The sequence below is a fragment of the Loxodonta africana genome, chromosome X, assembly GCF_030014295.1.
Source record: "Loxodonta africana isolate mLoxAfr1 chromosome X, mLoxAfr1.hap2, whole genome shotgun sequence".
Classification (NCBI taxonomy): domain Eukaryota; kingdom Metazoa; phylum Chordata; class Mammalia; order Proboscidea; family Elephantidae; genus Loxodonta; species Loxodonta africana.
This window is the reverse complement of record NC_087369.1, coordinates 63,831,419-63,853,181: the sequence shown is the minus strand read 5'-3', so window position 1 is coordinate 63,853,181 and position 21,763 is coordinate 63,831,419. Positions and strand designations below refer to the sequence as shown.

Here is a 21,763-nt window from a genome sequence, read left to right as displayed (position 1 = left end):
CTCTGTGCTATAGGGTCGCTATGAGTCGGTACCGACTCTACGGCACCTAACAATAACAACCAGTGTCCCTCACGAGGTCTAGCATACAGGAGTCTCTCAAATATGTCTGTACATGAATGACGGTTTTTTCTAAGGAGAAAGGGACTCACTCTCACGTCCCTCCCCCGCGGAGTTGGCAACCTGCCAAAAGGCGGTGGGTGTGGTGGTATTGTGGTACAGCTATTGGGTTCTCTCGCTGGGCGAAATAACTCTCTAAGGACACCTTGTCAGGGCTTTGCGCTCTCGCCAGAGGACAGTAACAATAGTAGACACTGGCCCAGACCTTCTGCGCGACTGGCGACCCACCTCCTCGGCCCCGCCCCGTGGCTCCACCTTGGCCAATCAGCGAGCGCCCGCGCAGACCTGCCTGTGAAGAGGTTCTGCGCAAGATGGCTGCTGCGTGTCGCAGCGTGAAGGTAGAACGGTCTTTGCTCAGTTGGGACGGCACGGCCGTGGAACGAGTGGGAAGAGATCGGTGCTGGGAGAAAGGGTCATGCTTGTCTAGACCTGGTTTTGGTGGCGGTTGGGCTCGGGAGATGAAGGTCAATACTCCGAAGCACATATGGTGGGGGTGACAGGGTGGGATGTCTGGGGATGAATCACCCAGAGATCCCAGCCGGTGAGGGGAGGAGGCACACTTGGGCCACGCCGCAAGGGTGACCAGAAGCCGCCCGGCTCCCACTCCCGGGCCCGCAGAAGCCTGGAGAAAGGACAGATGAAAGGGTTGGGGTGGTCCGGGCAGTAGCACCTGACAGTGTCTCTCTTAACAGGGCCTGGTTGCCGTGATAACCGGAGGAGCCTCGGGTCTAGGCCTAGCCACCGCGGAGCGACTGGTGGGGCAGGGGGCCTCTGCTGTACTTTTGGACCTGCCCGACTCGGATGGGGCTGCCCAAGCCAAGAAGTTAGGGAAAAGCTGCGCCTTCGCCCCAGGCGATGTAAGTGGGGCCAACTCTCCTCTCCCAGGGTGTGCCCGAGGCTACGAACACCACACCGGCCTGAGAGCCCATGGGCTCCCTCCCATAAGAGTGCCATCTATGTGGGCAGTGAGCTTGTGTCCTTGTCCCTTTTGGCCTGAGCCATCAAGCACTGTGGGATGGGAACCGGGATTCACAAGAATGGGGACGGGGATTGGACATATCAGAATCTCCTGGAGGGGGTATGTGTAGTTTGAAAATGCATATTGTGTCCTGTAATTTTATATTTAGTAAGTGGGAGAACTTGTTTTTATGAAACTACAGAAAGCTTGATGAAATCAAGCAGGTAGAGACACAGAAAAGCTAGTTTATCTTCATATCAATAATTCTCAAAACAGGGATATATTAGTGCTATGATCCACAGCAACTGAGCATCTCCAGGAGTATGTGAATTTACTGTGTGCGGATTTGAAAAATCTTTAGAAACACTGCCCTAGAGGATCTGACATTTTCACCTTAGCCCCAGCCTCCTCTCTCAAGTTCCACTATAACTTTCTCTTGGCTTCTCCCTTGCTTATACACTTCTGGCCTGCCTTCCACCCCCACCCTCACCCTAGATTTAATCGTGGGCTGGGAGAAGCAATAACATCTCCACTTCTCCCTTTGAAGGTGACCTCAGAGAAGGACGTGCAAGCAGCCCTGACTCTAGCAAAAGAAAAGTTTGGCTGTGTGGATGTCGCAGTCAACTGTGCAGGCATTGCAGTGGCCATCAAGACATACAACTTAAAGAGGAGCCAGGCCCATACCTTGGAGGACTTCCAGCGAGTTCTCAATGTAAGACCTTGAGGTTCTCCTTGGGTAGGAGAAGAGGCATCTATCTGGCTGTGGGTACCCCAAAGCTTTTAGGGGACAGAAGGCTGCCCCTGCCTCGGGTCCTACACTATGTCTCTACCCATCCTCCAGGTGAATCTCGTAGGTACCTTCAATGTGATCCGCCTGGTGGCTGGAGAAATGGGCCAGAATGAACCAGACCAGGGAGGCCAACGTGGAGTCATCATCAACACTGCTAGTGTGGCTGCCTTTGAGGGCCAGGTATGTAGGCAGGGGCAAGGCTTGGGCCTCCTCAGTGACTTGTTGGGGCCCCACCTATGACCTCCACTCCTTCTTCTCCAGGTTGGACAAGCTGCATACTCTGCCTCCAAGGCGGGCATAGTGGGTATGACACTGCCCATTGCTCGGGATCTGGCTCCCATAGGAATTCGGGTGATGACCATTGCTCCAGGTAGACATATTCCCTCCCTGCAATACCTGGGACTGTGGGGGATCTATGGGCAATTGAGAGGGGAAAGTACCACCTAAGTAGTGGCAGCCCCCCATCTCTGGGCCCTAGGAACATACCAAGAAATAGGGCTAAGGTGAGGAAGGACTAGGTGAATGTGAAAGCAAGTGTGGGTCTCTGACTCTGGCTGTCTTGTCTAGGCCTGTTTGGCACTCCACTGCTGACGAGCCTCCCAGACAAGGTGCGCAACTTCTTGGCCAGCCAGGTGCCCTTCCCCAGCCGACTGGGTGACCCTTCTGAGTATGCTCATCTGGTACAGGCCATAATCGAGAACCCATTCCTCAACGGAGAGGTCATCCGGCTGGATGGTGCCATCCGCATGCAGCCCTGAAAGGAGAGGGCAGAAAGAATGCATCCCCCTCTGCCCCCCATTCCTTTGGGGTACTAGACTCCAGCTTGAGAGGAATCCCAGCAGCCATTTTGTAACTGCTCACCAGTCACCCTTTGTGCCTAATAAAGTCTGTATTTCTCACAGGGAGTGGGAGGCGCTATGTGCTGGGGGGTACTGGCATGGGGAAGAAAGGTAAATGGGTAAAGGAGCCCTGGTGTTGGGTGGGAGAAGCAGTACCTCACACCTTTGTCTTATCACAACACAAGTCCTTGATTTCAGTGAAAAACTTTATTACCTAGGTAGAAGGCGGGGGTACTGACTCAGTGCCCCCCACTGGGGAATGAATTGTGGGTAGGGATATGCAGTATTTTCTTCTTTGACCCATAGCCCTCTGTGAGCTTGATGGAGAAGGGGGAGAAGACCATCCTGAGCTCAGCGGCTGCTGGTATTGAACTGTAGGTGATATTGGGTTGTAGGTTGATTGGTGTAGATTACTGAATTCAGATAATTCTGCCTGTGAAAGAAGTCCAGAGTCCTCAGTTGATGTGCTTTCTCTCTCCCTGGCCCTCAACATCCCTCCCCACCCTCCCTGGCATTCATCCCCACTGCTACTCCCTAGAACTCACTGGGCTTTTTGCTCCTTAGCCAGCTGCTGGTTGAAGAAGCCCAGTCCCCTCTGAAATTCAGCACACAGTTCTCTCTCCTGCTGCTCCAGCTCCATTGCTGCCTGGGCGAAGTGCGTGGTCTGGCTTTCCCATTCAGCATCCAGTGCTTGTTTGGCCTGGCACTGTGCGTCCTTTTCACAGCGCTGCACCTCTTGGACTTTCCTGATAGCAGCTCTCTGCTCTGGAGTCATGCCCTTCCAGCAATAGGGCAGGACCCGGTGGGGAGTCAGAGGGTTTTGGGCGACTTGGGGGTTCTCGGTCAGCAGGTCACTTGTGATCTGGTTCTGGATATCCACAAGGTTGGCCTCCTGTTCGCAATGATGCTCATGGCGCTGCCGCTCAGCCAGCTCAGCTACCTGGTGGGGCCGCCTGAATGTGAACATTTGAATGCCCAACCTCGGGGAACTCTCAGTGCTTGAGGCAGGGGAGTTATATGGCCCTATCCTCTATCTCAGGGAGAGAAGGAGCAGACACTGCATAGCCTCTTAATGACCCCTGGGGTGGGGAGAAGGGTAAATAGGCAAGGAACTTCTCTGCCCTCAGGAAGCCCTTAGACTGAGAGACTGGGGTGGGAAGGTAGTAAGTGCTCTATTCTCATCATCCTGAGTCTGGAGGTGGGGAGAGGCATCTTTTGCCCTAACAGAACCCTTAGGTGAAGGGAGGAGTCCTTAGGCAGAGGGAGGAATGATGTGGCTAAGGTTCTCCAGGACTTTGTTTGGGAGTGGAGGGGAACGCAGTGCGCTGGATGGCTCAGGTCATACCTGGGCTTTGTTGACATTGGCTACAGCAGACATCACGGCCTTTCGACAGGACTCCTCCAGCTTTGCCAGGTGGGTGGCCCGCCTGTCCATGCCTAGGCGCAGCTGGTCATTAAGCGTATCTACACAGAAATATGGCCTGGGCACTGTACTGGCCTGCTCCATTTCTGGTTCACTCATTCAACCGTTTGTTCAAAGCTTTATGTATATATATGCTTGGGAGGGGGGTAGTATCTTGAGTTGTAGGGATGTGGAAGGAGCTACTCTTTGGGGCTAGGGATAGCCAAAGTGGCAGCAACGAGAATTTTTCAAGTGACTAGTTGAAAGATTTCCCAAAGAGATTTGGGTCCTAATGCCTAGCTCTGCCGCTTCTGAGGTATGTGACCTTGGGTAAATCATTTCATTTCTCTGACCCTGTGTCCACATGTCGTTGGGCTCTAAGGATACCACTGAATTAGACGCTGTCCTCAGAGAGCTCCTCATCTAGTGAGGGAGACAGATTAAACATAACTGTACCCCAATGTGGTAAAGGCATTGACAGAGATATATACAGGGCATTTTGGGAGCACACAAAGGGCAGACAGAAAAGGAGTGGTCAAAGAGCTATGAGCAGAATGTGGTGTCATGGAAGCCAAAGGAATAGAGAGTATCAAGAAAGGAAGATGTGATCAGGGTCAAATGCAGCAAGAAAGGTCTGGTCAAGGAAAAAAGACTAAAAGGAGCCTCTTGTACCTAATGACACAAAGGACATTGGTAATTGAGTAGTTTCAGTGAAGTTGTGCGGGTAGAAATTAGACTTCAGGGGGTTGAGATGTGACTGGAAAGTTAGGAAGAAAAGACAGTAAGTAGCAGCAGACTTTTGAAAAATTATGGCTATAAAGGAAAACAGATAATTCAGTATCCAGAGGATCACAGGGTTGAGAGAGGTTTTTTTTTTTTTTTTAAAATGGGTTAGATTTAAGCATGTTTACAGCCTGTACAGAATGGGTCAGTAGAAGGGGAAACGTTGAAAACACAGGACAGGGAATACCTGAGGGAGCACAGCCCAGGGCGAAGCAGGGAAGAATGGGGTCAAGAGCAAAGGCTGAAGGCTTGGTTTTGAAGAAGCACAGGGACACTGAGGTCAGAGACTAAAGGGTAGGAGAGGAAGAGAGGATAGGGGTATATTGTTTCATTTTAATTTTCACAGCAACCCAGAGAGCAAAGGATCAGCTCCATTTTCCAGATGGGAAAACTGAGAGGCTCAAAGAGGTTAAGTAAATAGCCCAAGGTTATATAATCTGGAAGCAGTAGGTCTTAGTCCATGGCCCTTCTGTTAAACTCCATGTTCTCCCTGAGCCTTCTGCTGTCCCTGTTGCATCACTTTGCCTTCTCATAAGTCTGCCTGCTGCCAAGTGGCAGCTGGCCCCACAGTGCCACTGAAACTGCTCTGACAAAAATCACCAAATACTCCTAATTTCCAAATCCATTAGACAGTTTCTGTTTTATCTGATTGGAAGTTTCCAGGGGATTTGACATTATTGACTACTCTCTCTTTGAAACTCCTCCCTTGGCTTCTGAGTCTCCACTTGGTGACTGAGAGAAGGCAAGCATGGCATAGTGGTTGAAAGCACAGGTTCTAGGACCAGCCTGCCTGAGTTCACTTCCTGCCTCTATCACCCACTAGGTATATGACTTTGGGCAAGTTACGTAACATCTCTGTTCTTTAGTTTCCTCATCTGAAAATGAAGGTAATACTAGTACTTGCCTCAAAGCTGTTGTAAGTATTAAATGAGTTAATAAGTATAAAGTGCTTTAGCACAATGTCTGGCACTCAATAAAGGTTAGCTGCTGCTGCTATTATCATCACCATTATTTTATGCATCTCTTCTTACTACGTCCCTGATTCCTTCCCAGTCTTTATTGTGGGCATCTCAAAAAAAAATTTTTTTTTTCTTCCTCTACTTGTTCATTTACTCAAGATACTGAACATCCACTGTGTGTCAGACACTGTTTAAATCACTGGGGTTATAATGGTTAACAGGACAGCCCTGACCCTTGTCCTCACAGAGTGCATCATTGGCTCATTCTTTCTCCACGTTCTGCACTTAGCATTCTGTTCATTTACCCCTCCATGCTGATGGCTCCCAGATCTCTCCCTCCAGCTCAGACTGCCCCTGAACTTCAGGATCATATAGCTACATGCCTGCCTGCCAATCACCTCTTCTTGGCTTCAGTAGTCTTCCACCTGGTCTCCCTGCCTCTGGTTCTTCCTTTGTAATCCAACTGCCAAATTGGCTGACAGAATTATCTGCTAAAACACGAATCATGTGACTCCAGTGCTCAAAACCCTGTGATCCCTATCTTCCTTGGTAAAAGCTGAAATCCTCACCATGTCTACCTGGTCTATTCAATCTGGCTCCTATCACCTCTCTGACCTCACTTCCTACCACTCTTCCCCCTTGGTTATTCTGTTTTAGCCACTCTGGCCCCACTGCTATTTCTTGAACCTTCCAGGCACACTCTCTCTTGCCTCATGACCTTTACACTAGCTATTTCCTCTGCCCGGACAGCTCTTTCCTCAGGTATTTGAATGGTTCACTCCCTCATTTCAGAACTGTATTCAAATGTTACCTCGGTAAGGCTTTATTTAAAATTGCAACTGTCCACCTCCCTCCAAAAGTCCCTATACCCCTTTTGTGCTTTGTTTTTCTTTCTAGCAATTATCTCCACCTTGCGTATTATATACTTCATTATTTTATCTTGTTTATTGTGTCTGTCTACCCGCATTAGAATGTGAATTCCATGAGAGCCAGGATTTTTCTGTTTTGTTCACTGTGCCAGGCACAAAGTAGGTAGCTTAATATTTGCTGATGGTCTTGTCACTCTGCTGCTTAAAACCCTTAAGTAGTTACCCACTGCCTACATGATAAAGTCAAAATTTCTTAGTTTGGTGTAGTAGGTTCTTGTGCATTTTCTCTTCCTCTGACCTTCTACAACATACCCTTAATACACAGACCATTTACAGCCCTGGTGCTCTTGTTCCTGCTGCTTTCTCTGCTTAAAAAAATTAGAATGGCTTTTTTCTGTTTCCTTACCCCACTCCAGCAAAATTTTATACAACTTTCCAAACTCAGTTCCTGACAGTCAGCCTGCACACTGTGCCTCCCTGTCCTTATGAGAACTGACCATTCATATTGATGTTTCTTCCATGTCCTATATATACTATCATAGTATCTGTCACAGTACCTAACACAGGGTTAAAGCATAAATATTTGCTGATGAGTGACTTGTGTACATATCTTTTCCTTTTAATCTAAACTGTGACTTTCTGAAAGGCATGACTCTGTGGGTTCCTGGAAGGCAGGGGCCCCTGTCTTGTTTATTTTGTTCAATTGTTAATTCAACAATGATTTACTGAGCTCCTGGCACCGTGGGAGACATTGTACTAGGCAACTAGGGATACAGGGGTGGTAATGATAGATACGGTTCATCTTCAGTGAGTTGACATTTTGGAGTGAAGACAGACATTAACAAATACATCCATAATTAGTTACAACTATGATAAATGGTGTAATAGAACAGGTTTGAACTGCTGACCTTTTGGTTAGCAGCCATAGCACTTAACCACTGGACCACCAGAGCTCCAATACAGTAAAAAATTGAGCACTGATGCTTATACCTTACATACAGTATCTCATTTTATTCTCTTAAGAACTCTATGTGGTATGGATTATCCGTTTTAAAGATGAGGAAACCAGAGTACAGAGAAGAAAATAAACTTTTCCCAAACCAGCTAGTGAGTGGCAGAGCCATTAGGTCTGTCTGTACTGCACTGCCTCCGAGTAACGGCTAATCAAGGAGCAATGGCTACACTGTCAGACAGACGGAAGTCAGGGAGGTTGGGGTCTGCATAATCTAAACTTTCAACATCAGCCCCATGGGGAATTGGACCTCCCCACACAGTTCTGGTCTCCTGGGTACTGAACCTGGCTCAGGACAACTTCCCACCAGCACCTATATCTCTGAGTCTAGAGAGCCTTGCTGCTTACCTGCACACTTTTCATCAACTCTGGCTCGCTGCTGTTCCTGCAGTTGCCTCTCCAGGCTGTACCTGAACTGGTCCTGCTGCATTCGCAGGCATGTAGCCCTGTCCAGATCCTCTCCAGAAAAGCACTGGAGGCTGGCTGGGCCACAGTGGGGATCCCTGTCACCAAGGTGGGCTAGAAACTCCTTCTGAAGTCTGTCTGGATCCCAAAGGTCAAATTCACGTCTATTCTTGAGCTGCTGCTTCTGCTCCTGAAACTCCTGGGTTTTCTTGGCCAACCGACGTGTCCTTTCTGCCTCTTCCTTCTCTAGCATTTGGGCTACTAAATCACACTGCACCTGGTTGGTACCTAGAGGTAGTGGCAGGGACATGGAGAAGGCACCATGGGAGAGACAGAGCCCACCCAGTATGGCCTCTGCTCCCAAGGCCCATCTGATTTACCCTACCACCCCCAGCCCTCATGCCCCACTCACAGCCACAGCTGCCCAACTTCAGCCCACTCAGGCCCTTACATTACCTCCCCAATGCCCCACCCAGCCCCTGGCCTTGGGCTTTTACCATAAGCTGCATCCCTGCTCCGCTCTGTTGCCTCCTGAAGTTTTCGCTCTGCAACCTGGCTATTTAGTGCTTCAACATCCACCTGATTCCAAAGAAATGAGCTAAGTAAGGGTAGGGGCCCATTAGAGGCCTTGGATGCACAACAACAAACTGTTTATAATTTACCTAATCCAAAATCCTATAGATCCCCAGTACCTACTGGATGAAGTTCCAATACCTGAGCATGGCTTCTAAGTCCTCCAATGATCTAGCCTGTGCCCCCTTCTCTAGCCTCATCTCTTCCCTTGTCCCACTCTAACAGTAGCCTTAGAAACTCTGCTTATAGTTCTCCGCACATCTTAGGCTGTTTCAAACCTATAGGTCTTTTACAAGCTGCTCTCCCCTTGGAACACTCTTTCCTCCCTTCTATATCTGATCTGCTATTCATCCTTTAGGACCAGCTCAGACTTCACCTTCCTAATCCCTCTGGCTGGTGCTACTCCCATGGATTGTAGGACCCACTGTCCACATTATACTGAAGTCTGTATCTATTATCTCCTTCAATAGATTGTGAGCCCTTTTAAAAGGCAAACTGGGCCTTATCCCCACTACCCAACACACTGCTTGGCACAGAGCAAGGTCTGAGGAAACATTTGCCAAATAGATCTCAATCAGACCACTCATCCCTAAGCCAACTACTTACTCATGTCAGGTGCTAAGCTCTGGTTTTCAGACCTACTACCATATGTTACTCGTCATCTCAAAACTTCCTTTATTTAGCCTCATTTTACAGAGAAGGAGACTGGAGCTCAGAGAAGACACACATCTAGTAAACAGCAGACCTGGCCCTTGAACATAAGTCTGGTGTCTTTTCCAGAATACCATGCTCCATCCCCCTCTATACACTCATCTGATTATCTTTTTTTTTTCCCCTAAACTATCAATAATTTCTCTTTATTTTGATTGTAATTCATTTAAAATGTTCCAAAATACTACAAAAAGGAATACAATTTAGTGAAGAGTAAGTGTCCCTCACTCAGGTTACCAGTTTCTTATATAGCCCTCCAGAGGTAGTTTAGGCATATACAATACCAAATATTTCTTTAGACCTCTTTTGGCTCCATGTTGCTTGTACTTTGAGAACCAGGCCACATGGTCCAGAGGTGACCCAAGAAGAGTTAGTTGTCACTGGCTCTTCTTCCCCCAGACTTCCCAGGCATGTAGGGTGGGTGCCTTCTACTCTCCTTCATTTCCAGCTCTAGGGCCTACTGCAATCAAGGAAAGGGCTATAATGGGCCCTGCAATATTCCTCTTCAGGCCCATGGTCCTGAGAAATAGTTCCTGCTGCCCACTCACCCCCATGACTCGGTTCCGCACATTGAAGAATCGGCTCTGTCGCTCCTTTTCTCGATTTTTTCTAGCCTCAATGGCTGCCAACTCCTTGGGATCTGATGAGAGGCCTACCTTATACATCTTGGAGCAAAGGTGAAGCAAAATGGCTAATCAGTGCTTACCATCATCCTTGATTATGCCTCCCTCCTTTCTTTCCTCCTATAGTATTTATTCCTACTGATTTTAATTCCTAATATATTGCATTATCTGTATTCTCCATCTCTGCTGTCACCTTCCTAATTCAGGTCTCACAATCTGGTGCCACACAACATCCCTGGGAGCCTCACTGGCCTCCCTTACTCCAGTGTTATACTCTCTAGTTCTTTCTCTGAACTGGCTACCACAGTGATCTTTCTGAAAGCAAACCTAACCATGACACTCCTCAGCTTAAAATCTTTAAAAGCAACTTAAAAAACAAAGTTTGAATCTACCCAGCAGTGCCTTGGAAGAATAGCCTGGCGATCTACTTCCATAAGATTATAGCTATCGAAAACCCTAGAAAGTACAGTCTACTCTGAAACATCTAGGGTTGCCATGAGTTGGAATTGACTCAACAGCAATGGGTTTGGTTTTGTTTGTTTTTACTCACTGCCTACAAGGTAAGCTCCAAACTCCTTTGCTAGATAAGATTCTTTGTCTCTGCTCACCTTCTAGCCTCAAACTCATTTGTAACACTGCCCCCTTTCTCATTATGCTCTACTCAGTTTTCCCCATCTCAGTAAATGGCAACACCATTCACCAAATTGCTCAGGTCAAAAACCCAGGAAGCATCCTTTAACCCTTTCCCTCACTCCTTTCAAAATACATTCCCAATTTGTTTCTGATGGCTCCCACCATTATCACCTTCCTGCCACAGTCTACCAGTCTTCCAGCTTCCTCTGTTGTCTCCTGCAGCCCACTTATAACAGAAACCCAGAATAAGCTTTCTTTTCTGAAATAAATTTCCCCCTTTATTTTTTATTACTTATTCTTTCACCAAATGGAAGGCTATAGGACTTAAATTTTCCTGTGTCCTCATTTTGGGAAACCCACTTTTGGCATATGCATGAGCTAAAGCCACAGCCAAAAAAACTATTTCAAGTGTGATCATATCTCTCGCCTGCTTAAGATCCTCCAATGGCTTCCCACTGCACTTAAAATCATATCCAAACTCCTTACTGTGGGCTTTCAAGATCCAGTCCCTGCACAATCCCCCCATTAAACTCTTGCAACTGTCTCCCTTGCTTACAGTGCTCCAGGCATACTGGCCTCCAGTCAAGTCCTCCAACACAACTGTTCTCACCTCAGAACCTTTGTACGTAGTGTTCCTGTTTGGAACACTATTCTTCAACTCCTGTGGCTGGTTCCCATTTTTTTCCACCATTTTTTAACTGAAATATTTGATACAGACAAGAAAATATATAAAACCCACATGTAAGTTAGGAAGCATGATAAAAGAAGGACCCAAGGACCAACTCCCCAACCTAAGAAATAGAACATTATCAATACCATTGGAGTGTCCTGTCTTTTCTCCCTCATCCTAACCCCAAGAGGTGACAACTATGCAAATTTTTTTACATTTATAAATATATCGTGTGTGTGAGTTCAGTCCCTGAACAATTTTTTTTCAAGTTTTCTCGTTTTCAAACTTCACAAAATATCATGTTGTATGTACTTTCTGCATCTTTTTTTTTTTCACTCAACATTCATCCATTGTTTAATAAATATTTGTGGAGTGCCTACTAAGTATTTGGGAGATATCAGGGAACAAAACAAAAATCTCAGCTCTCATGGAGGTTACTTTCTAGTGGGAGTAGACAGACAATAAAGAGTAAAACATAATATGCACATTAAATAGTTCATAAGAAGATGATGGCGGCACAAAAAATTAAGCACTCTACTACTAGCTGAAAGGTTGGGGGTTTGAACCAACCAAAAGGTGCCTTGGAAGACAGGCCTGTTGATCGGCTTCCAAAAGGTCACGGCCTTGAAAACCCTATGAAGCAGTTCTACTCTGGACATGTATGGTTGTCATGAGGTGGAATCAATGGCAACAAGGGAAAAAATATAGAGCAAAATAAGGGAAATTGGAAGCACTAGGGAAATGGGGGAATATTATAAATTTAAATATGGAAGTCAGGGATGCATAATTGAGAAGGTAATATCTGAGCAAATACTTGAAGAAGTTGAGAGAATTATCCGTGCAGATATCTGGGGGCAGAGCATTCCAGGCAGAGGAAACAGCAAATGCGAAGGTTTTAAAGGTGGAAGCATGGGAGGGATATGTTCAAGGAACAGCAAGGAGGCAAGTCTGGCTGGAATGAGTGAAGGAGAGGTAGGTAGGAAATGATATTAGAGAGATGATGGCAGGGGGAGGCAGATCATATAGGGCTTTATAAGCCTATGTAGACTTCATAGACCTTGGCTTTTACCCTGAGAGAAACACGCAGCCATTGGAGGGTTTTGACTCAACAGCAACGATTTTGGTTTTTTTTTTTTTTTGGTTCTGGCTACTGTGTTTAGACTGGCGGGGGGAGGGAGCAAGGCTAGAAGAAGAGAGATCAGTCAAGAGGCTATTGCAGTTGCCCAGACAAGAGATGATGGTGACTCAGACCAGGTTAGTTAGCAGCAGCGGTGGTGAGAAGTGGTCAGATTCTGGACATATTTTTTTTTTATTAACTTTTATTGAGCTTCAAGTGAACGTTTACAAATCAAGTCAGACTGTCACATATAAGTTTATACATCTTACTCCGTACACCACTTGCTCTCCCCCTAATGAGTCAGCCCTTTCAGTCTCTCCTTTCATGACAATTTTGCCAGCTTCCAACTCTCTCTATCCTCCCATCCCCCCTCCAGACAGGAGATGCCAACACAGTCTCAAGTGTCCACCTGACATAATTAGCTCACTCTTCATCAGCATCTCTCTCCTACCCACTGTCCAGTCCCTTTCATGTCTGATGAGTTGTCTTCGGGAATGGTTCCTGTCCTGTGCCAAGAGGTTTGGGGACCATGACCGCCGGGATTCCTCTAGTCTCAGTCAGACCATTAAGTATGGTCTTTTTATGAGAATTTGGGGTCTGCATCCCACTGATCTCCTGCTCCCTCAGGGGTTCTCTGTTGTGCACCCTGTCAGGGCAGTCATCGATTGTGCCCGGGCACCAACTAGTTCTTCTGGTCTCAGGATGATGTAGGTCTCTGGTTCATGTGGCCCTTTCTGTCTCTTGGGCTCTGGGTTGTCATGTGACCTTGGTGTTCTTCATTCTCCTTTGCTCCAGGTGGGCTGAGACCAATTGATGCATCTTAGATGGCCGCTTGTTAGCATTTAAGACCCCAGACGCCACATTTCAAAGTGGGATGCAGAATTATTTTGCCAGTTGACGTAGAAGTCCCCTTAAACCATGGTCCCCAAACCCCCGCCCTTGCTCCGCTTACCTTTGAAGCATTCATTTTATCCCGGAAACTTCTTTGCTTTTGGTCCAGTCCAATTGAGCTGACCTTCCATGTATTGAGTGTTGTCCTTCCCTTCACCTAAAGCAGTTCTTATCTACTAATTAATCAGTAAAAAACCCTCTCCCTCCCTCCCCTCCTCGTAACCACAAAAGTATGTGTTCTTCTCGGTTTATACTATTTCTCAAGATCTTATAATAGTGATCTTATACAATATTTGTCCTTTTGCCTCTGACTAATTTCGCTCAGCATAATGCCTTCCAGGTTCCTCCATCTTATGAAATGTTTCACAGATTCGTCACTGTTCTTTATCGATGCGTACTATTCCATTGTGTGAATATACCACAATTTCTTTACCCATTCATCCGTTGATGGACACCTTGGTTGCTTAGATTCTGGACATATTTTGAAGGCAGAGCTGACAGAATTTCCTGACAGACTGGATATGCAGATTGTGAGAGTGTGTGAGAGAGTAACTTCAAGCATTTGGGCCTGAGCAATCAGAGGGATGGAGTTGCTATTAACTGAACAGTTTGTGCGGGCAGAGCAAGTATGGGGTAGGGGAAGGACCAGATCAGTTTTGGGCATGTTGAGTTTGAGAGGTCTATTTAGATATCCGAGTAGAGATGTCTAGAGTTTAGGAGAGAGATATGAGCTGAGAACATAAACCTTGGAATTGATTGCATACAGATGGTATGGTAAATTTTATTACTGTTCAAAAATATTTGGTGCTCCTCCCTTCCGAGGGATTATACATCCCACGTCATTGACATCAAGGTTAGCCACATGATTTGCTTTGCCCTGGCAGTGTGAAGAGAATTTACATCTGTCATGCCCAAGCAGTACTAAAAGCTATTACAGGATGGCTACTTTTTCTTTTCACTCTCTGCTACAAGACTATGAGTAACCCAGGCAGTATCCCAGGTAAGGGCTGCTCTTTCAGCCCACAACTGACAAGAATGAGTGAGAAATGACCTTTGTTTTTGTAAACTACTAAGATTTCGGGGTTGTGTGTGACCTCAGCATAATTTAACCTATCTTGACTGATACAAAGAAACTTAAGACTGTGAGAATTTATGAGATCTATAAGGATGTGTAGATAGATAAGAATACCCCAGAAAGCTGAGAAGCCAGGGCAGAGGAGACAGGGAGATGAGGAGCCAGTACACGAAGCTAAGGAGGAGTGGTCAGTGAAGTGAAAGAAAAACCTAAAGAGTGTGGTGTCTTAGAAGCCAAGGGAAATAAAGTGCTTCTAGGAGGAGAGAGTGATCAACTGATGATGGATTGAGATGAGGACTGAGAACTTGACTGATTTAGTAGCATGAGGGTTATTGACATTGACAGAGCAATTTTGGTAGAGTGTGGCAATAAAAGCCTGAATGAAGTAGGTTCAAGAAACAACCCAGTTTATTAAAAAGAAATACAAGAGAAAAAGAGGAAGGGGGAAACTGTAGATTAAAAAGGACTTCTATATATACAGGTGGGAGAGTCTCTAGCATATACCTAGGAGTGGAAGTGCTGGATGGCAGGGTATATGCATACTTAACTTTACAAGATAATGCTAAATTGCATCAATACAATCATATCATATTGATATCAGTTTACAACAGTGTATAGAGTTCTGGTCACTCCACATCCTAACCAACACTTGGTTATCAGACTTCTTAATTTTTGCCAGTTGTGGGTATAAAATTATAATTATTGATTAATTGGAATTTTCCTTATTGCTAATGAGGTTGTACATATTTTCATGTGTTTTGGGGTATTTTTGTTTACTCTTCTGTGAAGTACTTATTCATATCTGTCCATTTAAAAAAAATCAGGTTGTTTGTCCCTTTCCTATTAATTTTAGGAATTCCTTACATATTCCACACACTAATCATTTCTTGATCATATGCTACCACCTGAAATGGCTGAACATGGACCATTTCATTCTGGTAGAGTAACTCTGTGTATTCCTTCCATCTTCTTTTGGTGCTTCCTGCATTGTTCAATGTTTTACCCATAGAGCCCTTCAAAATTGCAACTTGAGGCTTGAATTTTTTCTTCAGCTCTTTCAGCTTGAGAAATGGCAAGTGTGTTCTTCCCATTCGGTTTTCTAACTCCAGGTCTTTGCACATTTCATTATAATACTCTGTCTTCTTGAGCCATCCTTTGAAGTCTGTTCAGCTCTTTTACTTATTTCTTCCATTCGCTTTAGTTGCTTGCTGTACATTCAAGAGCAAGTTTCACAGTTTCTTCTGACATCCGTTTTGGCCTTTTCTTTCTTTCCGTTTTGGCCTTTTCTTTCTTTCCTGTCTTTTTAATGACCTTTTGCCTTCTTAATATATGATGTCCTTGATGTCATGCCACAACTCCTCTGGTCTTTGGTCATTAGTGTTCAATGAGTCAAATCTATTCTTGAGATGGTCTCCAAATTAAGGTGGGATATACTCAAAGTCGTATTTTGGGTCTTACGGCCTAGTTTTAATTTTCTCCAGCTTCAACTTGAACTTGCTTATGAGCAATTGATGGTCTGTTCTGCAGTATGCCCCTGGCCTTGTTCTGACTGATGATATTGAGCTTTTTCCATGTCTCTTTCCACAGGTGTAGTTGATTTGATTCCTGTGTTTTCCATCTGGTGAGGTCCACATGTATAGTAGCCGTTCATGTTGTTGAAAAAAGGTATTTGCAATGAATAAGCCATTGATTTTGCAAAATTCTGTTGTGCGATCTACAGCATTGTTTCTATTACCAAGGCCATATTTTCCAACTATCAATCTTTCTTCTTTGTTTCCAACTTTTGCATTCCAATAACCAGTAATCAGCATATGATCAACAACTGATAGTACTGAAGGAAGAAGTCCAAGCTGCACTGAAGGCACTGGTGAAAAACAAGGCTCCAAGAATTGACAGGATACCAATTGAGATGTTTCAACAAAGGGATGCAGTGCTGCAGGTGCTCACTTGTCTATGCCAAGAAATTTAGAAGACAGCTACCTGGCCAACTGACTGGAAGAGATCCATATTTGTGCCCATTCCAAAGAAAGGTGATCCAACAGAAGGTGGAAATTATCAAACAATATCATTGTTATGGATTGAATTCTGTCCCCTAAAAATGTCTGTCAACTTGGCTAGGTCATGATTCCCAGTATTGCATGATTGTTTACCATTTTGTCATCTGATGTGATTTCCCTATGTGTTATAAATCCTATCACTATGATGTAATAAGATGGATTAGCGGCAGTTATATTGATGAGATCTACAAGATTAGACAATGTCTTAAGCCAATCTCTTTTGAGATATAAAAGAGAGAAGCAAAACTTTCATTTAAAGCACAATAAAAATTAAAAAAAAGAGAAGTAAGCAGTGAGACATGGGGACCTCATACCACGAAGAAAGCAGTGCCAGAAGCAGAGCATGTTCTCTGGACCTGAGGTTCCTGTGCTAAGATGCTCCCAGACCAAGGGAAGATTGATGAAAAGGAAGTTCCTCCAGAGCAGAGAGAGAGAAAGCCTTCCCCTGGAGCTGACGTCCTGAATTTGGACTTGTAGCCTACTAGACTGTGAGAATAAATTTCTCTTTGTTAAAACCATCTACTTGTGGTATTTCTGTTACAGCAGCACTAGAAGACCAAGACAATCATTAATATCACATATAAGTAAAATTTTGCTGAACATAAAAAAACAGTTGTAGCAGTACATCAGCAAGGAACTGCCAGAAATCCAAGTTGGATTCAAGAGAGGATGTGGAACGAGGGATATCAGATGAATCCTGGCTGACAGCAGAGAATGCCAGAAAGATGTTTACCTGAGGCAGTCGTTCAATCAGAACAAGGGGATACTGCATGATTTAAAGTCAGGAAAGGTGTACGTCAGGGTTGTATCCTTTCACCATACTTATTCAATCTGTATGCTGAGCAAATAATCCAAGAAGCTGGACTATATGAAGAATGGGGCAACAGGATTGAAGGAAGACTTATTAACAACCTGAGATATGCAGATGACACAACCTTGCTTGCTGTAAGCGAAGAGGACTTGAAGCACTTACCGATGAAGATCAAAGACTACAGCCTTCAGTATGGATTACACATCAACATAAAGAAAACAAAAATCATCACAACTGGACCTTTAAGCAACATCATGATGGGTGGAGAAAATATTGAAGTTATCAAGGACTTCATCTTACTTGGGTCCACAATCAATGCCCATGGAAACAGCAGTCAAGAAATCAAACAACATATTACATTGGGCAAATCTGCAAAATACTTTTTAAAGTGTTGAAAAGCAAAGATGTCACTTTGAGGACTAAGGTATACCTACCTGACCCAAGCCATGATATTGTCAGTCACCTCATAGGCGTGGAAAAGCTGGACAATGAATAAGAAATACCGGAGAATTGATGCCTTTGAGTTATGGTGCTGGCAAAGAATACTGAATATACCATGGACTTCCAGAACGAACAAGTCTGTCTTAGAAGAAGCACAGCCAGAGTGCTCCTTGGAAGCAAGGATGGCAAGACTTCATCTCACATACTTTGAACATGTTATCAGGAGGGACCAGTCCCTGGAGAACGACATCACGCTTGGTAACATAGAGGGTCAGCAAAAAAGAGGAAGACCTTGACAAGATGGATTGACACAGTGGTTGCAACAATGGGCTCAATGTGCAGGACCGGGCAGTGTTTTATTCTGTTGCACATAGGGTTTCTGTGAGTCAGAACCAACTTGATGGCACCTAACAACAACAATCATTTCTTAATTTAAGTGCGGCAAATATCTTCTCCAAACGTGAGGCTTGTCTTTTCACTTTATTATTTTACAATGATTTTTATGGTATCAATTGATACATACAAAGATATGGTTAACACACATGCAAGTTATGAAGCACAACAATAAAATGAACACCTGTGAACCCTCCATAGCACCCAGAGAATAGAACATTACCAGTACTTTTGAAGCTTTCTGTGTGCACTTGCTTATCTTTTTACTTTCTTTAAGGTGTATTTTGAATGTAGTCAAATTACCACTTTTCCTTTAAGCTTAGTTGTTGTTGTGTGCCATCAAGTTGATTCCGACTCAGTAGTACTGACCCTTATATGACCGAGTAGAACTGCCCCATAGGGTTTCCTAGGCTGTAATCTTTATGGGAGCAGATTGCCAGGTCCTTTGTCCTGCAGAGTGGCTGATGGGTTCAAACCGCCAACCTTTTGGTTAGCAGCTGAGCACTTAAGCACTGCAACACCTTAGTAGTTTTTATATTTGGAGAAATCCCTCCTTACCCTGTGGTCATAAAGATATTCTCCTATATTTTCTTCTAAAATTTCTAAAGTTCTGCTTTTCTCATCTAAGTTTTTAGTCTATTTAGAACTGTATTTTGTGTATGGTGTGTGATAAGAACTTAATTTTTTCCCCTAGCTCCATCTCATCTTTTAGAGATGAAACTATAGTTCTCTATGAATTATGAGATTTCTGTCCTTTGGTCATTTTATCCCCTCAGCCTGCTCCTGCTTTTCCAAACTGAACTTCATGTATGGCTCCTCTATTAAATCCTGTCAACCAGGCTTTCTCACTTTCCTGAACTTGTCCTAAGTCTTTAGGACTCTTTCCAGCCTTCAGACATCTTTTTTTTTTAAAGTCACAGGAATGGCTATGGCAGCCACCCAACTCTTTTCATGTCTAAGCCTGAGAATGGCACCAACCCCAGCCCACCTGCTCCATCTGCCACCATAATCAATAAGTAATTCTGACTCATCCAGCCACTCGCAGATTCTAGGGGTTCTCCTAGGAGTCATACTTGGTAGGGAGGACAGACAAGGCCATCCTGAAGGGTAAAAGAAAATCTAAAAGCCTAGTTCCAGACACACAACTAAGTATGACTTCATGATATCTCATATAACTCTTTGCATACAATAGTCCATGTGTCTGGAATGCTGCCCTCCCATCCCCACCTGTCTCTGTCCACCTGGTAAGCTTCTTGTCATCCTCAGAGTCCAGCTCAAAAGTCATCATCTCTGATCCCAGACAAAGTAGAGGCCAAGAAGGTCCCTGAATACCAGGCTAAGGGCTCTAGGCTTTGTCCTGAGGGAAGCTATTGAAGGGTTTTAAGTGAGTGGATAACATATTCATATTAATATCTTTGGTGGCTGATGTAGAAGGATAGGAGGTAGCAACTCAAGGGGACAGGCTAGGGCCTCTCCTACCCAGACTGCAGGTCCCTAGCCAGGTGGGGAGCATTGATTTAGGGACCCTGATTCCTGGGGGTACTCAAAATACCTTTCTCGTCAAGGAGTCCCGGTGTTGAAGCTCCCAGGTTGGGTCTGGGTTCAAGTAGCCAACAAGTGGCTTAGGTCCAAGTCTGTTCTTGGGCTATGGTGGCAGTCTCAGAATTCTGCTTGGAGAACAGGAGGGAGGGAGGCAGGCGACAAAGGTTGTATCTCAGACCACAGGCTTCCCCAGCCCACAACCCTGTCGCCCGGAGTCCCCCCACAGTTTCCTTCACACTCCATCCCTCCTCCAACTCCACCCCACCCTCAGCAAAGTCTGAGCTCACCTAACAACGATCTTCCCGCCGGTCCCTCCTTCCCGTCAGCCCTCGGCTCCCCGGTGTCCTTCTAATTCCCGATCCCTTGTCCGAGCCCTCTAGCTGGCCAGGCTAAAGCCAGAGCCGAGCTCCCATTTTCCTCTTGCCCTGCGGGGCCTAACCTGCTGCGACTTCTGATTTTCAGAAACAGTGGGCTCTAGTCTCGCCAGACCTCCCGACACCGCCTCCTCAAGGATACATTCGGCTGCAGCAGCGGTTTGTGTTGCCAAGGCAACAGTAAAGAGCGGTGGGGCTCAAATGCCCCGGCAACGGATCCACAAAACTTCCACGCTAAACCGAAGGCCCCGCCCCGTGGTCTCGCTCGCTACGGACACCGGAAATCCCGTTGGGTTGGACTCATTCTCGCGAGACTTGCCGTCCACCCGGCTTGCACTGCGGTGTTTCCCGCGCGGGCTACCGAGTTCTAGGGCGTACGGCGCGGCCTCTCGTACCGCTGCCGGCGCCTTCGGCGTCATGGGTTTCCTGAAACTGATTGAGATCGAGAACTTTAAGTCGTATAAGGGGCGACAGATCATCGGACCATTTCAGAGGTTCACAGCCATCATTGGACCTAATGGCTCTGGTGAGATAAACCTGGCCGCGGCCTCGCGCACGTCCCGGCCTGGACCCCCTGTCCGGCGACAGAGTAGTACAACCCAGCCAATGCCACCTGAAAAGTCGCGAACCCTAACGTGCTCTTTGCCCCTTCTGAAGGGGTTCGGTCCGAACCTGCTCTCTCTACTCGGGTGCTCTTACTCGAACCTCTTCCCCAGGCGTCAGTTGTCCGTACTTTGTGCGGTCCCCGCTCGGGTCCGAGTGGTACGGGCCGAACTGTACGTTGCCCCGCCCACCACCCCTCCCGCCAAAAGTGGCGCGTCCCCAGTTGGCCGCCAGCCGCTGACCCCACCGGACCCTCTCGATCTGGCTCCTCCCGCCTTACTTGACCTTTCCGGAAGTCGTGGGATGGCTGGTATCCTTCCTGTGGCCTCTGGGGCCCAAACGGTACACTTCTGCCTCAGCTCAGCGCCCCCTCCCGCCTCGCATCAATTCCCCTTTTTTTACTCTTCTCCCAAGGCGGCACTTTTGAATCTTGGACCCAGCGTTTGAGTCTCCAGGGTGCTTTGGGTCTCGATCCCCTCCCCCTGACACACACCTTATGACGCCGTCAAAAGCCAGAACTCACTCATCAAATGTTCATTGAATGCGTACAGTTTATTGGGAGCTGTTCAAGGTGCTGTGGAAACAGAGTAGAATAAGCGAACTCTATATATACTTTCAGGGGACTTAGATTCCAGGGGGGAAAGATGATAATAAAGGAGAAAATAGGATAATTTTAGGTTGTAATAAGTGCTGTGAAGGAAATAGAACAAGTTGATGTGATAGAGGAACGTGTGTATCTTTGGAAAGGGTGGTAATATAAGGCGACTGTTTCATGTCTTAATTCCCCGTCTCTAAATTATACACCATGGTTCTTCCTACCTACCCTCAGAAGTGGTCCATTTGGAATTCTGCTGTGTGCCTCCACCCCAGAGATGTTCTAGCTGAATCATTTCCTAACCTGAGAGGCTGCCCTTGCTGAAGTACTGTAGTTCATACTGAATACCTTCCTTGGAGTCTTGCCTGGGTGTGGCTGTCTGCCTAAAAAACCCAAAAACCAAACCCACTGCCGTCGAGTCGATTCCGACTCATAGCGACCCTATAGGACAGAGTAGAACTGCCCCACAGTTTCCAAGGCGCGCCTGGTGGATTTGAACTGCCAACCTTTTGGTTAGCAG

At 45.9% G+C, this 21,763-nt stretch overlaps 3 protein-coding genes across 11 annotated transcripts in view; 2 read left to right on the top strand and 1 right to left on the bottom strand.

The window, feature by feature from the left end:
* The first annotated feature begins 331 nt into the window (after nucleotides 1-331).
* HSD17B10 (hydroxysteroid 17-beta dehydrogenase 10) lies at nucleotides 332-18,348 on the top strand. Of its 2 annotated transcripts, XM_064278327.1 has the most exons (7): nucleotides 332-455; nucleotides 810-974; nucleotides 1,623-1,787; nucleotides 1,917-2,045; nucleotides 2,127-2,235; nucleotides 16,015-16,092; nucleotides 16,229-18,348. In XM_064278327.1, exons 1-6 carry the CDS (start codon nucleotides 429-431, stop codon nucleotides 16,050-16,052), a joined length of 633 nt encoding a protein of 210 aa, XP_064134397.1. In that variant the 5' UTR covers nucleotides 332-428; the 3' UTR covers nucleotides 16,053-16,092; nucleotides 16,229-18,348. The 2 variants fall into 2 exon arrangements, with proteins under 2 accessions (XP_064134397.1, XP_003420414.1); XM_003420366.4 differs by lacking the exons at nucleotides 16,015-16,092; nucleotides 16,229-18,348 and adding an exon at nucleotides 2,433-2,766.
* RIBC1 (RIB43A domain with coiled-coils 1) lies at nucleotides 2,900-20,440 on the bottom strand. 7 transcript variants are annotated; one of them, XM_064278321.1, is made up of 9 exons: nucleotides 19,959-20,428; nucleotides 19,682-19,796; nucleotides 11,285-11,372; nucleotides 9,967-10,083; nucleotides 8,632-8,713; nucleotides 8,078-8,422; nucleotides 4,050-4,168; nucleotides 3,250-3,644; nucleotides 2,900-3,137 (listed from the first exon to the last, which is right to left on the bottom strand). In XM_064278321.1, exons 3-9 carry the CDS (start codon nucleotides 11,363-11,365, stop codon nucleotides 3,056-3,058), a joined length of 1,221 nt encoding a protein of 406 aa, XP_064134391.1. In that variant the 5' UTR covers nucleotides 11,366-11,372; nucleotides 19,682-19,796; nucleotides 19,959-20,428; the 3' UTR covers nucleotides 2,900-3,055. The 7 variants fall into 7 exon arrangements, with proteins under 7 accessions (XP_064134391.1, XP_064134390.1, XP_064134392.1 ...); XM_064278320.1 differs by having other exon boundaries at nucleotides 20,111-20,407; XM_064278322.1 differs by lacking the exon at nucleotides 9,967-10,083 and having other exon boundaries at nucleotides 20,111-20,400.
* A 22-nt stretch (nucleotides 20,441-20,462) lies between these two features.
* The window catches only part of SMC1A (structural maintenance of chromosomes 1A), a 45,596-nt gene continuing 44,295 nt past the window's right edge, over nucleotides 20,463-21,763 (top strand). For both annotated transcript variants that reach the window (XM_023539351.2, XM_023539350.2), the window contains exon 1: nucleotides 20,463-20,571. In XM_023539351.2, the coding sequence (XP_023395119.1) occupies nucleotides 20,463-20,571 (109 nt within the window). The remainder of the gene's footprint in view (nucleotides 20,572-21,763) is intronic.